This window comes from Cyrtonyx montezumae, unplaced genomic scaffold, assembly GCF_038088225.1.
Source record: "Cyrtonyx montezumae isolate F1298 unplaced genomic scaffold, pur_monq_1.0 scaffold_3, whole genome shotgun sequence".
In the NCBI taxonomy this organism is placed as follows: Eukaryota; Metazoa; Chordata; class Aves; order Galliformes; family Odontophoridae; genus Cyrtonyx; species Cyrtonyx montezumae.
Genome location: NW_027072034.1, coordinates 40,091,372 through 40,106,182, shown reverse-complemented (window position 1 = coordinate 40,106,182; position 14,811 = coordinate 40,091,372). Strand labels below are relative to the sequence as shown.

General features: G+C 36.4%; 1 protein-coding gene across 1 annotated transcript in view; it reads right to left on the bottom strand.

The window, feature by feature from the left end:
- Window positions 1-7,304: 7,304 nt before the first annotated feature.
- STS (steroid sulfatase) overlaps window positions 7,305-14,811 on the bottom strand; it is an 86,812-nt gene continuing 79,305 nt past the window's right edge. The window contains exon 12 of the mRNA XM_065741299.1: window positions 7,305-9,052. Within this exon, the coding sequence (XP_065597371.1) occupies window positions 8,670-9,052 (383 nt within the window). The 3' untranslated portion in view covers window positions 7,305-8,669. The remainder of the gene's footprint in view (window positions 9,053-14,811) is intronic.

The window sequence follows — 14,811 nt, the reverse complement described above, 5'->3', positions numbered from 1 at the left end:
TTATTAAGAAATTTTATCCATTAAGGTGTTATAAGTAGTTTTATACCTAATGTAATTCAGGCTAAATATTTTTAACTTAAGAAACAAGCTGTAAAAAATGCTTAGCAGATGGAGACCTAAAATAATTTTGTATGCATAATTCAAGCACTTTATTTATTTGCTTGGCAAATAAGTATTTCTGGAGATACTAGAAGATGAAAGGCATGAAGTATTTAAGCAAAAATGTGAGCTTTTTAATGGCACATATATGCACACACTATATTAGAGGTTTACTGCTGCACATTAAATGTCATGACTTTTTCCAGAACTTGAGCAGTATTCTTCAAGTCCAGCTCGTTCAACAAAATCATAATTGATGTTAACAGAAAATGTAAATTGGAAAAGATAAAAAAAACCAGTAAATCTTAATTTACTGTTGGCAAAACTCTATTCTAATTAAAAATATCTCATCCTTGTACAATAATTAAAATGCTGGCATACAAAATGATTATTACGACCTTAAAAACAAATTGCTTGACCTGTATAATGATGACACTTCTTTTAAATAATTTCATTAAGATCTACCTTCACTGATTTGCAGAGCATGGTGGAGACTAAAAGAACTGAAGATCAGATGAAAAAGACAAATGAACAAACAAAAAGCAGCAAACCAACCAACTAACCAACAAGCAAACAGTAGAAGAAGCTTTTGTCATTTAATTGCATAATTCTGATTTCTAAAAACTTCTTTTGAGCAATCTTGGAAACATTCTTTTTTATAATAAGATTTTAAGAATTCCATGACACAGAAATGAAATTCATCTCCCTAAACATAAATGTATTGAGGTTTATGCAGGTTTTACTGGTTATCCCATGACATATATATATATATACATATACATATATGTATATATGTATTTAATATATGAAAAAGCAATAAAGAATGATTCTTAGGCATAACTGATCTAATCTGAAAGTAGTCATACAAGTTATGCAAGACATATCTTGCTTTCCACTCTCCTGGGCAGAAATGGAAGCTAGCTCAGCTCTAGGTATATTAACTGTGAGTATACAAAATTAAGTAAGAAAACCTGAGACCTGGAACTATACTTCTACCTAAACTGACTTCTGAATCTTTCTGGAAGTACATTTTCCCACACTCTATGCAGATTCTGATCCTATTTTCAGAGCATAATTGACAATTCAAGACAGGTTCTTCCTGTGCAAATACAGATTTCCTGATTCTGACATCAAGTAAAAGAGATCATTCAATTCTGACATCAAGTAAAAGAGATCATTCCTCTGAATGTTCCTTTCTTGACTGTATTCTAGATGAGACATGAAATTTAAATAAAGCAGCTGGCTGGATGTGAAAAGAGGGTGGGAAAGGAGAATCACAGTAACATCAACCTTTCCTGTACAAGCTATGCCATACTTTAGGAGAGGATCCTAGATTCAGTGGTTCAGGGAACAAGTAACATAAAGTGACTTTATAGCCCTAAGCTATGTCTCTTTCTGCTCTAGAGGTGATGTGTGTACTTCATGTGATTAGAAGTACTTAATCAGTCTTGAAGTTTTGTAGCAAGGCTGTCATCACCACCTAACCGAGTGTCCTTACCTCTAGGGAGTATTATCCTGTTCTCAATTCCCTGGATTTATGGATTTATGATTGCTACCTCTTGGCATAGTATTAATAGAAAGATTGTCTTCATTCCCAGTCTGTGTGCCTTCACAAATCCTGAGCTCATCTCTCATTCTCCTGATAATTTGCATACCTCCTCCAGTCTGGTGTACAGATGTACTCTCTTCTGAACTCCTCAGTTTTTCTCAGTCTTTTTTTTTTTTTTTCTTTCTCTTTCCAGTTTTATGTTGGTTTGGTTTTAAATTAGGCATATCATCATTGGTGGTCCACGTCCATTTTTGCCTATGAACTCCATACTTTCACCCACAACACAGCAAGGCTAGATACTGTGGAATGAAACAGTGTCTGGGGCCCCTAACTGGTGTCAGATATGGGAAGCAGAACCAAGACATAAGTTTATGAACATATTCCACACCCTCTTGTTTACCTCTTTCCAAATTTTCTGTTCCTTCAGCCTTGTCAGAGTAGTGTAACTACTACAGAAGTTCCTTTCATAAAACCTAAAGTTTTATATCCTGAGAATCAGTTGGATGAAAGGAGGTTGCTACACTGTAGGATCGAGATATTTATCCATTATGATCCAAATTCTGACCTTCATAGGTTAAGGCCATCATCTAAATTTTTAGTGGACAATCACATAAAACTGTAACAACCTCCCTTCACACAAAGAAAAGTTTACTTCTATAAATCAGTCTTAAAATATCTTCCAAGCAAGATTTTTTTAAAACTGAACCGTGTTTCCCAATATCGGTCCAAAAAAAATGGGGAAACCCAGGAGAGATTAAAAAAAAGCCCAGGCTTAATGTGTGAACATGGCATCCATCTATGTAGCCTGGTACTGAGTGCTAGAAACTGATAGGCACAACTGTTAATCTGCAGCTTTCACATAGTGTTCATTATTGTCACTGCTTGAGTTCTAGCTAAACATTCATTGTCATTAATTTCCTGAAAGGGCAGAATGCCATCTAGCTGCTAGGGATGGCCTCTCACTACAGAAATTTGCTGAAAGACAATCAAAGACAGTTGTCATTCAGTGGCATAAATCTTGGCATCAAGCAGGATTTCCCCTTGGTTTTAATTAGCATCGTAGGAGCGAAGGATGGGGCCCCAAACAAACCCTTTTGCTGAATAATATGTTTTTAAAAAGCTTGCTGAGAGATCAGATGTTGCTAGGTGAATGTGTTTTTCATATATATCAGGCATTGAGGTATTAGGACCTAAAATTCCCATTCTAACAATATATCTAGAACTTAAGATAACTGTTTAATGGTAGCATTAATCAGCTGCTTCCCAATGCATTGCATATGACCACATAAGATTGGAAATTGCAAATCACTCAGAACACTTTTCTAAATCCAATTATTTGTTTGTTTGACAGGAGATGGCATTGTGCAAAAGATTTTTTTGTTTTGTTTTTGCTTTTCACAAGCTTCTAGCAATCTTTTTTATTACTATGACAGACAAGTCATTTTAAAGGATTTTCTTTGTTTTTGTTTTTGTTTTTTGTTTTCTTTCAGAGCTTGGTTTCATTTGAGAGGAATTTTGACCACAGTAAACTGAAGATATTTTCTTACAGACCAATCTGAGTTCATAAGGCTTTTGGGATGATTTGTCTCTAATCTTTTGTAATAAATATTGTTACACAAAGCAAATTCATATGAAATTCTAAGTGTGAAAATAAAGAGCTCTGCCTTCTAATTTCAAGAACCTCACAAGTTTTTTCACATAAATCAAGTACAATTAAACATTATCCATATAAAAAGGCTTTATTAGTAGATTTATTTGTAGATAACCATAGAATAAACAATGCTGGATGGGTTATTTTTGTAACTGAGTTGGCCATATAAGCATTTCAAAAACAGTTTTCCTTTTCAAGGGTAATATCTATGGCACAACTCTTATAGATAAGACTCACATTTCTCTATCCAGGGAAGCTAGCATCATTAATGTTAAATAAATGCTTTCTAAGTATTCAGAGGATGCTGTACAAGCACTACTATATATATCATCCAAGGTCTGCATTGTTTGATAACTTTAACTAAAATTGATGTGACCATAAAGATGTGACCATAGGATAATTGAACAAGCTAGTGTAGTGGAAGCTTCAATGGGAGGCTGGAATTCAGTTCTTTCCATGAGCATAGAAAAACTTCAGTGACTGAAGCTTTTGTTTGTGCACACTTGTTCTGACTGCTGAGCTGGCAGATTATTGCTGCTGTGGATAGTCCAAAAAACAACTTTTAACGTCCCTTATCTGTTGTGTAAGTGAAATTCTGGGCAGATTCTTGTTGCTTTCAATGCAAATAAAAACTACACCAGAATGTTTGGAAAAGCCCTGTGGTCTATCAGTGCTTGTAGCACTCCTTGAGTTATCTGCAGCTGTAGCAGCCAGAGAGGCTGGAAGGTCCCAGAGTCTGACTAAGGCCTCCTGCCCTTCCCAGGAACAAAAACTGTGACTGCTGCTCCTTCACAATCTAAAGCTTCACACTAAGATATCACCTCCTGAATGATGACTCAGGGGGAGCATGGGATCATGCATCCTCATGAGCCACCAGCAAGTTTTCATTTGTCAGGCTGGCATGATAGAAACATAAATGTGCCTTTGTCCCTCTTCTTCGTTCACAGTTCCTGACAGACTCAAATCCATTTGCAATTAGTAGAATTCTGTCTTCAGACAGGATACAATCCTAAGAATGACCTTTGCTCCCTGGAGGCTCTCAGCACAGAGTTCTGTTATGCCAGCCTCTCCTCATGCCCACACAGCCAAACTCTCTGCTTGCAGTGTAGTCATCCAAGATTAATACTCCTGAAAGTGAGCTCCATAAAGCGTATTTCTGATGGTGTACAGGTAATGACATAGTAAGGGAAACAATAAAGATGCAAATGTTTGTCTTATGTACAGAATTAGTGTGTCCTAATGAAAGTTAAAAAAAAATAAATTAATACATGTCCCCTAATGGCAACAGCTGTACAAAGTATAACCAGTGTATTAGATGTGCTAGCAACTGTGCTCTCCCATTTGATCAGTACAAGGAAATAAAAAGGCAGTATAAGGTATGATAGCATACATGGCATTAGAACAATGCATTTGTGTAGCTATGCTTGCTCTCTTTCTTTCTCAATTATTATCCCATACTGGATGACATCTTATGTTAAATTTTTCTACACTGTCCACACATTTGAACACCCATATCTCACATTACTACAATGTGAGATAAGCTACTGCTGACAAGTGATGATTCTCACTGAGCTGCGAAGGATATGGACCATATTCACTTTGATCTCTGTGAACTTTCAGTTAGATTTCACTGAACTCACTTTCTCCCAAAGACTTTTTTGTTTGTTTGTTTGTTTGTTTGTTTGTTTGTTTCCCCATAGTAATTTAAAGCAAGTCAGAACATCCCAGTTTTCAAGAGCCAGGAACCTGTGACATCCAGTCCACAAGGGAGAAATGTGAAGTAATTCCATGTGGCTTACAATGTTTGCTAAAAGAGGAAAGACTGAGAATAAACATAATTAGAAATAAGTGATTGATATCTTTCTCTTTGTGTATCTCTTTTAGCCATCTGCTCTCTCTGCTCCAGGTCCCAACCCCATGTGTTAAACAGTGAGCCTACAAGCACATGTGAAGTTTAAGAATACCTTTACATAGCCTAGTTTTCTATCTATTAAATTGTATGTTTTATAGAGAAGGTGACCAGAAAGTGAACCTTTACCAACTCACTACTTTAAGTACTTCTTACTATTTCAGCATTCCTAGCAGTTAGAAAAAACTGTTATCCTTCTTTAGGAAAGGATGAGGTGCTGAGAAACAGAGTTAAATGACTTGCTCTGGGCCATACAGGGACTCTGTGATAAACTACAATGTGATACTGTTAAATAACTCTCTAGAGGAATATACCTTCCTCTGAATCTGAACTCCCAGTTTAAACTAATGTATTCTACTGTCAGAAACCATGTTACAGTGTAGAAGACAGTTAAATGATAGATTGAAAGTCTAAAAGTAAAACTGTTGCACATTCTCCTTAAGTAGTCCCAGCTAATAAATTGTGATGCACATATATCCCATCAATAGCGTGTTACAAAAAAACAAAACTTTCTGTATTAGATTCGGCAGTCCCATAATAAAAATGGTATACCATGCTTCTCATTTTATTTTGCAGATAAACAAGAGTATTTTAATTACCATGATCTGACATGCTACCTCTAGAACAGAAGGTACAGCACTGGAAGATATAATACATTTTCAATACAGGGGAGGTTTATTTTAGGCATTAAATGAAATAGCACTGCAATGAAAAATACCATCTTAGTCCTAAAAGAATCTTTCTTGAAGGAACAATTGTAAAAATAGAGTTCAGATTTTATTGCTTATGAAAAAATATTAAATGCTATATTAAATTAATTTTTGGTAAATATGAAGCTTGTGGCACAAACAAGAAATAACTTCTAATATTCAGGGTACCGTGGGTGTGCTTTAATTTTTTAGATTTTATAATGCAAAGTTAATTCTTGATGGAAGTTAATAAGCAGGTTTGCTGAGTCAAGGAGCTCTAAAAATCACTTCACAAAGACTACATTTTACTTTCTGATAGATCAGGGCAAAATATCCATTGTGGTCAACATGACATGCAAACTGGAGGACTTGGTGGCAAAGAAATAAGTGAAAAAGTGTTTGAGGGTTTGAAGGTTTTATGAAAGGAGATCAGAGATACAGAACCAAAATCCAAGGAAGGTATAAAAGAAAGTCTCAACCTAGACAAGAAAAAAGTCAGATGAGAAGAAAAATCATCATTTTGGCAGCATAGATCAGCTGCTATGCTGAGAGGAAAAACAATTCTTGAACCTGCAGAAAGTAAAGACATAACGGTAACATAGCATCCTCCTGATGAAAAGTAGGTGTGTATGTCCTTAACAATATAAACTGAGGTCCCTGTTAAGGTCACAGCCTAAAAACCGTGGCAACAAAAGAGATCCAATGAAACCTTGTCTGCATTTCAGCTACATACCTAACATATATTTTTACCCATGTGATTCATCAGGAATATTTGCTTGCAATGACTGCATAAGCCGCAGGAGAACTGTGGTAACTGGAGACAACATCCACCACCCTGGCTGCAGCTTGACTTCCCTCCAGCTGCAGGGCAGGCATGGGAGGGAACAGTACTAATGAGCTCTTTGGCCACAAGACAGGGACCAGGAATTTGGAATACACAGATTCTGTCATGAATAGAAGAGTATTTGTATTTAAACCAGAGGGACCTTTCTTACTAAATTTATCTTGTACATTCAGTGTTTAAATAAAGCAAGGAGGAAATTATGCTGCATGAATGGCCACCTGACAGCCTTCCAGATGCAACATAAACAGTCTTGAGAGGCTATTGGGGAAATATCTGAGCTGACTAACTTCATCAGCATATATAGGATTTTGCTATAGAGAGGTCACAGAGCACGTACTTATAAATAAACAGTCATAAATAGATAAACAGTCATAAACACAAGGTGAAATATCAAAAATTGGACTTCAAGGAAAGAGCACAACATTTCCCGGGACAGGAAATTGCAGGAGAAAAATCAAATAAAATAGATTTTACAGAGAGAGAAATATACCATATATCACAATATATTTTTACATGACAGGCTTCAGCAGCTCCCAACAACTGGGTCACAACCTCAGTGTGTGCTGGCTGAAGCTATTCTATTATTATCAGCTGAGATCCCTTCTGTATTAGTGCTGTACTAATACCACCAAACCAATTGTAATACATCATAATGTTGGAATTAACTATTGTTTTCCAATAAGAAGCAAGTCACCTTCTATTATCAAGAATCAAATTATTTTATTATTTTGCTGATGCTCAGGTACAATCTGCCAAAGAAAATAGTTTGTCTGGATGTAGAGCAAACAGAAAATGTGACTGAACAAGACAAAGGCAAAACTAGATACAGAAATTAGCCCTAAAGCATTGTAGATTTATCAAGGCGTTACTGGGAACTTAGAGACAGTTATATTTGGCTTTGAGAAAATGTGAATGTTCAAATACAAGTCTATTCTCAGAAAATGGTAGATCCCATTGGAGGAGCAAAAATAACACCAAAACTATTTAAAGCAAGATGAAATATTATTTATTTGTAATCCACACTGCACTTACCAGTGGAAGAACAGGTATGGTAAATAGATAGAACATTTTTTTATAGTATAAATTCGGAATGCAGATATTAAGTATGGACCAAATATATCATTTTAGCAATTGGGTTATGAATGTCAGGGTTTGCCTACCTCGGGGATTAAACATTTATTGATTGATTGATTGATTTTTGATGGTGAATTAAGTGTGAGAGTATGAATTTGGCTTGCATGCTTTAGGGGAGAGTTACAGTACACATTCAAGTACCCATTTGTTGTACTTGAAGTAGTTTCCTTCCCAAACAAAGGTTGATGCCATGCAGCATGATGCTAGTAAGGGACCATGATTTTAATGTGGATTAAGGTCTTCCACTACATAGCTGTCTATATTTCTATGGCACGTGCAATATTAGATTCTTGGCAGTCTGTTTCTTATATCACTGATACTTGTTGCTATAGCTATTGCTACAAATCTGTTCTTTACTCATCTATTAGTAATCAAATTATAATCACACGAACCTCTTCACCATTACATCTCTATTTGTTAATTTTTGGAAGAATGTCCTAATAGTGGTAGATAATACTGAGAAAGACTGTAAAGTGTGTATTTAGTTGCTGTAATTGACAGAGACAAATTCCTCAGTATGTAAGAACAATGTTGAAGATGAAAATGTGAAAAATGATCTCCTCTTGAGGAGACACATTTTTGTAGATAAGGGCAACAAAACGTGATTTATACCATTTATTGTATTATTAAGTCAGAGAAGATGTGTTTTAAGCTCCTTCTCATGGCATATTTTCTGAAATTCTATTGTAATATTGTACTAAGACAGTACATTCTATATAATAAAGACTTCTAAAGCTGCCTGAACATTCTGCTTGTTCTGAGAAGGAAAAAAAAAAAAGGAAGCTGCAGTTTGTTTATCCAGAATGTGCCTCTGGCAGGCTGTTTTCTGAGTCATAGTCACAGTAGCAAAACTGAAGGAAGGATGAGCAACATAGCTGGAGCCATGGCTTCCAGAGAAGGTTGTTCCAGGACAGCTGGTCAGGGACAGTTTGCAGCGATCTGGTGTGGTTATCTACTGCTAGCTGTATGATGCTGAGAATTTCATAAAACCGGCTCTCTGTTTCTGGGGTCAGTGGGACTTTCTCTTCGGGGTCTCTGGAGAGATCAAAGAGCAGTGGGGGATCATGGTGTGTGACGAATCCTCCATAGCAAAAGCAAACATGAGAATCATAGCAACCATTGGAATCCTTAGGACTGAAGTTTGGAGTGAAGTAAAAGACCTTCCAGACAGATTCACCTGCAGTTTACAAACACAAAACAATCAATGATAAAAAGATCAACTGAAAATCCTCTCATCTTAAAAAGGTCTAATTTGGACCACAAGAAATCGGTCTCTCAGTACAACCTTAGCCAAATAGGAACATACTGAAAGAGAAAAACAAATTCAAGCAAAATATGGGGATTTTCACGCTACAAAAATTTATGAAACAATGATCACTTCAGTCCCTTGGAAGAATTTGAATTAAATAAATTACAGAAGACTTAAAAGAACTTTGTGTTTTTAAGTAAAAAATGCTAAGAAACACTAAGCATTTACAAAGATATTGCATTATCTCCTTTAAGACATATTAAAATGTACTTTTGCCACTTGACTATATCCAGACACCATTGGGCTGTGAATGATTCTCATTTCACTAATAAAAATAATTACATTTTTTATCTTTTCCTCCCTTCATCTCCTTGTGGTATTAACCCATCACCCTCTGCTACATGTTTACTTTGCAAACATGTTGCGACAGAGATTCTCATGTTATTAAATGTGATGACAGGAGTTGCTATAACAGACCCTGTCATGGGTTCAAGATGCCTTTTTCAAAAATATATAATAATTGCAGTAGTTCAATTTTTAGGTGAGACATTACTTTGTAGAGTGGGAACCAAACATCTTCCAGATAGGTCATTTTGACTTAGCTTAACACACTGTGTGCAGACACTGAACTGCAGTAGAGTATCTTCATTCAGTGTCTTCACTATTTAAGATACAAATTAATTCCTGTACAAAGAACAAGCAAATATTAGTTATTTCCTTCAAGAAACAGTTTTGAACAGAAGACTAGAGAACCTGGAAATACTTAAAAAGAAAGGAATAAACAAGAAATGGCTATTACTTTCCTCAAGTATCACAGAACAGATTAGGAAGACAGGAACAGACAGGCACTTTGAAGGAAGCACACAGTCCTTCTCAGTTGGAGAAGTATGCACTTCTCCAGAAATGGGCCACAGAATAATTTATCAGAGTCAAAATATGCTTTTCATTTTTAATCAAAGTAGGATCCTAAACAGCTGAGATCTATGATGCCTGACTACCTATCCATCCAAGCTCATACAGAAATCAGAAATACACAGTCATTAGTTATTTACTTTCCTCAAGATCCTACTGCTGAAACTCTTTTCATAAAACCACACAGTCACAAGATGTTATGGGTTGGAAGGAATCTTTGGAAATAACTGAGTCCAACCCCCTGCTAACGTAGCTTCCCTACAGTAGGTCACATAGGAAAACATCCAGGAGGGTTTTGAGTATTCCCAGAGAAGAAAAATTGAGGACATTTGGGCACCCTGTTCCTATGCTCTATCACTCAAACTGAAAAAACGTCTGTCTTCATGTTCAGATGGAACTTCCCAAGTTCCAGAGTGTGCTCACAGTCCCTTGCTCCGTTGCTGCACACGACTGAAAAGAGCCTGGTCCCATCCTCATGATTCCTATCCATTAAATATTTATAATTGTTTCAGTCTTCTCCAGGTTGAACAGCACCAGGTCTCTCAGTTTTTTTCTCCTAAGAGACAAAAAAAACCCTCTTTGCGGTATTTTGCTGAATGTTTTAAAGTCCACAGAAATGCTGTTACTCTAGTAACTTGTTAAATATTTATATGTGCAATAGTGGTTAATATTCATTAATCAATTTACCCGTTCACCAGAATAGAAAGCACTTGAAGGTGTGTGAAGGGCAGAAATGAACTGGTGCATCACATGGTGTAACTACATCACACTGAATGTTTAAAGAAAAGTCTGAAGACATAAATGTTTCAGTGGATTAAAGAGTCACAGACTGCAGTTCCAGTTCATAGCACGAATTTAAAAGAAAGTAAGTGACCTTAAGATTCTTTACAGCTCCTTCTAACCTGCAGCATTTTTCGCATTGTAAGAGAATTTACCTTAAGGAACCAATTCAATGACAGAGCATGGAGGCTTCCAGTTCATTTAGTCTGCACTTAAACCAGGGTCAGAGGGTGATGGTTGTTATATGCCTTAGTCTAGGAGTACCCACTGAATGCTGCTTGAGAGTCAGTACAAGGCAAGCAGTTCTAAAGGCAGAGAACACCTTGCTGGCACAGAGAATAGGACTGGCAGGTTTTAAAAGGTAACAAAGACTCTGGCTGTAATAGGAGCAATGGCTCAGTCATACTGGGGAGAAGGTACAGGACCAGTCTGAACAGGATGGGACATTTTTCCATCTCCTTTTTAAATAATATTTTGAAAAACTAAAAGTATTTAAATTCTTTGTTGTTTCCTCACAATTAAAATTAAAAATAATAATAATCACAGAATTACAAAATTGCATAGAAGTGTCCATAGAAGGAGACTCCACAATGTCTCTGCGCAACCTGTTCCAGGGCTCCATCACCTTTACCATAAATAAGCTCTGCATATTAGTACAGAATTTCCTATGTTCAAGTTTTAGGTCACTACTCTTTGTCCTGTCACTATGCACCACTGAGAGGAGCCTGTCCTTGTCCATTTGCCTCCCACCTACCTTTAGATATTTATAAACATTAATCAGATCCCCTCTCAGTCTTCTTTTTCCCTTGCTAAACAGACCCAGGTTACTCAGTCTTTCCTCATATGGCAGATATTCCATGCCCTTTATCATCTTTGTAGCCCTTTGCTGGACTCCTAGAAGATCTCTATCTTTTTTATCTGGGAAGCTGAGAACTGGACCCAGTAGTGTAAATGTGGCCTCACCAGTGGAGAGTAGAAAGAGAGCTGGTTCATGGGGAAACCGTTGTCCATGAGAACACCCAGGTCCTTCTCTGCAGAGCTTGTCTACAGCAGGTCATTCCCTATCCTGTACTGATGTCTGCTGTTATTCCTCTCCAGGTGCAAGGCTCTACATTTGCTCTTATTAAACCTCACCATGATCCTCTCTGCCCAACTCTTCAGTCTGTCCAGGTCAAGAATCTAACAAACCCCCTCAGATATCTTTGAGCTAATGCACAGAACATTGCCCAGAGCTGAAATATGCTTCTCATTTATACAGATTTAAAATATATATTCTGGAAAGCTATGTGATTCTATACTAAGCATTTCTTCTGGCTGTTTAAAAGTGTTTGATTGTCAGGATGGACAGTGAAGAACAGAAAAGGCCAAAAGGCACTATTAATCAGTGCACTGCGTGTTTTTGTAGACCATGCAATATTTACTCCATTTGAGAATTCAATTCAGAGCACTGGAACACCTTGACAAAAGGGCAGAAAAATGAAGGAGAGCTCTGTGGTCAGGCTGTCTTACCATACCTCTATCTTTGATAGAACGCTTCTGAATTACTTTGAATTTGAACTTTCCATCAACTCTAATGTTGTTGGACAGTGTAGTACCAGGCCGTTTCAAGGGCTTATACACAGCAATATAAATTTAAGGATTTGTGAATTATTCTAAGACATGACAATAGGTTCATATAAGTAAGTACAAAGATGTCAGAAAAAAACAGAAGCATGAAAATTGTGCCAATTTTTTTTTCTCCTTCCAGAATAAGAATTCTTCAGGCTTGCCTATATCTAGAGAATTTGTTGAGTTGCAAAACGTGTGGGAATGGAGACAGACGTGTGACGTCATATCATCTCTTAATTACGTAGCTAGTTTTTTGTAGAGCTGATGGTTGTCAGCTACGCTGCTATGGAACATCATGCTTATATTGTGCAAAACACAGCCTTGGTGGAGCTAGGTTGTTACTGTGCACTGATCATATGTTGCAGTGCAGTGGTGCTTCAGAGAATCTGGAAATTCATGAGGTGCTGGAAAAACACCAGTGCAGTTTAACTACCCATTACCTAAGCATTATAAAAACTAAAACATACCTGTCATTGTGTGTGGCTGTGGAGAAAGCAGTGTAATATACTAGGTGACATAAAAAGCTGTTGGACTTCTAACCCGTAAAGCTGAGGAGCTGTATAAGGATATTAAAAATGGAGAGTTCTCTCCCAGTTTCTCTCATCTGGTATAAAATCTTATTTTGTCAGAGGGCTAACTACAAGTACTAAATCAATCTCTCAATAATTAACAATATTTTTGTTCTTCAAACCATTTGGACTCTCTTTTTATATAAAGATAACTATATCTCTCCTCTTCACTGAGCCTAGCTGTAAAATTGCCAGGGTTCCCTCACAGTCAGTATGTCAGAGTCCTTCCAAATCACAGAAGGAAAGCTAAATGCCCGTAGCATCCTTTGAGATCCTTTCCCAGTGCTTCACAGCTTCTTCATTCAGCATCCATTTTCCTGCTCAGTGAATAGCACAAGGGTTTCACTTGCTCAGTCCTCGGAACAGCAGTTTCCTTAGCACATGTAAAAAAGCAAATATCACAGAAGGAATACATATAAATAGTCTCAAAATAAGTTGCAATTAGTTTGCACAAATCTTCTATGAGCATAATTGCTAAGAACTTGATCTTCAGTTATATTATCCTACATCTGTCTGATTTATTCTCTTATAATCACACAGACAACCAGAACTCCAATAGACAGGTAGAGGCCAGAAGGGTAAATAAAAGTATCTCAGTAAAATATATAAATATTTCCACGATGACATGACACACTCGGATGCCATTTCTGTTATACTCGCGCTGCACTTAATTATTGATGGCTATATCCTATTTTCTGATGAGGAATAGAAATGAATAGGAGTTATTTCTGTGTTATTGCTTGGACCTTATTTTTAGTGTATTTAATATACAACGCGTAGATCTAGGCTTGCCACCATTGTCACTTCCTTTGTTCATATTATTTTGTTTCTTATTTTGGTAAAAGAACAAGTTAAACAAGTCTGTTCTTCATTGCAAATTGATGAGCTGGTCTCTCCTTGAGTTAAGACTCACTTGAGCATAACCCTTTGGGCATAGCACTACATGCAAATGTAAATTGCCCATAGACTTTTCCTGTATTTCAAGTGAACTCTGTAGCCATGGTGAGCTCTCACATTCTAACTAAAGCCAGCTCTTCAACTTTTCTACAGAGTAGCAGATTAAAGTTCAAATTTATTTGAAAATATTCTTCAGATAACTGCTATTATTGCTGGGTTTACTCCTTTCTTCCTGCTTCCTATATCCTTGGAATAATTTAGAAGTTCTGGGTTCTCTACCAATCTTACATGAGGTAGATGTCACATATATATGTGTACTCTACTCTTAAAAAATTTAACAATTTAAAAAAGGTTTTGGTTGTTGACTTTTTGAAGAACTATCTATGTCATATGGAGAATACTATATGGTTTCTACAAAGAAAGCATATTCATTATTTTTATGTACATTTCTTAAAGAGTGAATAATATGTTATTTGAGTTAAAATTTTTTAACTTTACTCTTTCAGTCAAAATTATTCTTTAGACACACCTATCTGGATATCTCAGTTTGCTGTATTGTTACATCAGTCAAAAGATAACACATTATATCCCGGTGTAGGTGGAAAATAATTAAGTGATATTAAAAGACATAATGTTAGTTTATGAGAACTGGTCATTGCTAGAAGAGGCTTGCATGAAGAACTGTGTAGAATACAGAATATGTGAGCTAAAAACTTGAAACAAAAAACAACAGTTTGCTCATGAACAACTGAAGAACTGAAGGTTCCACTGAAATTTTTCATGAGTCACAATAATCTGCTAAATGATTGGAGCTCACAAAGAATTACCTACCTGAACTCTTCATTACTGTATTCCAAAGAATGAACCATTTGTACTTCTACACACAAATGGTTATAGAAACTATGTTTCTAAAATCAGACT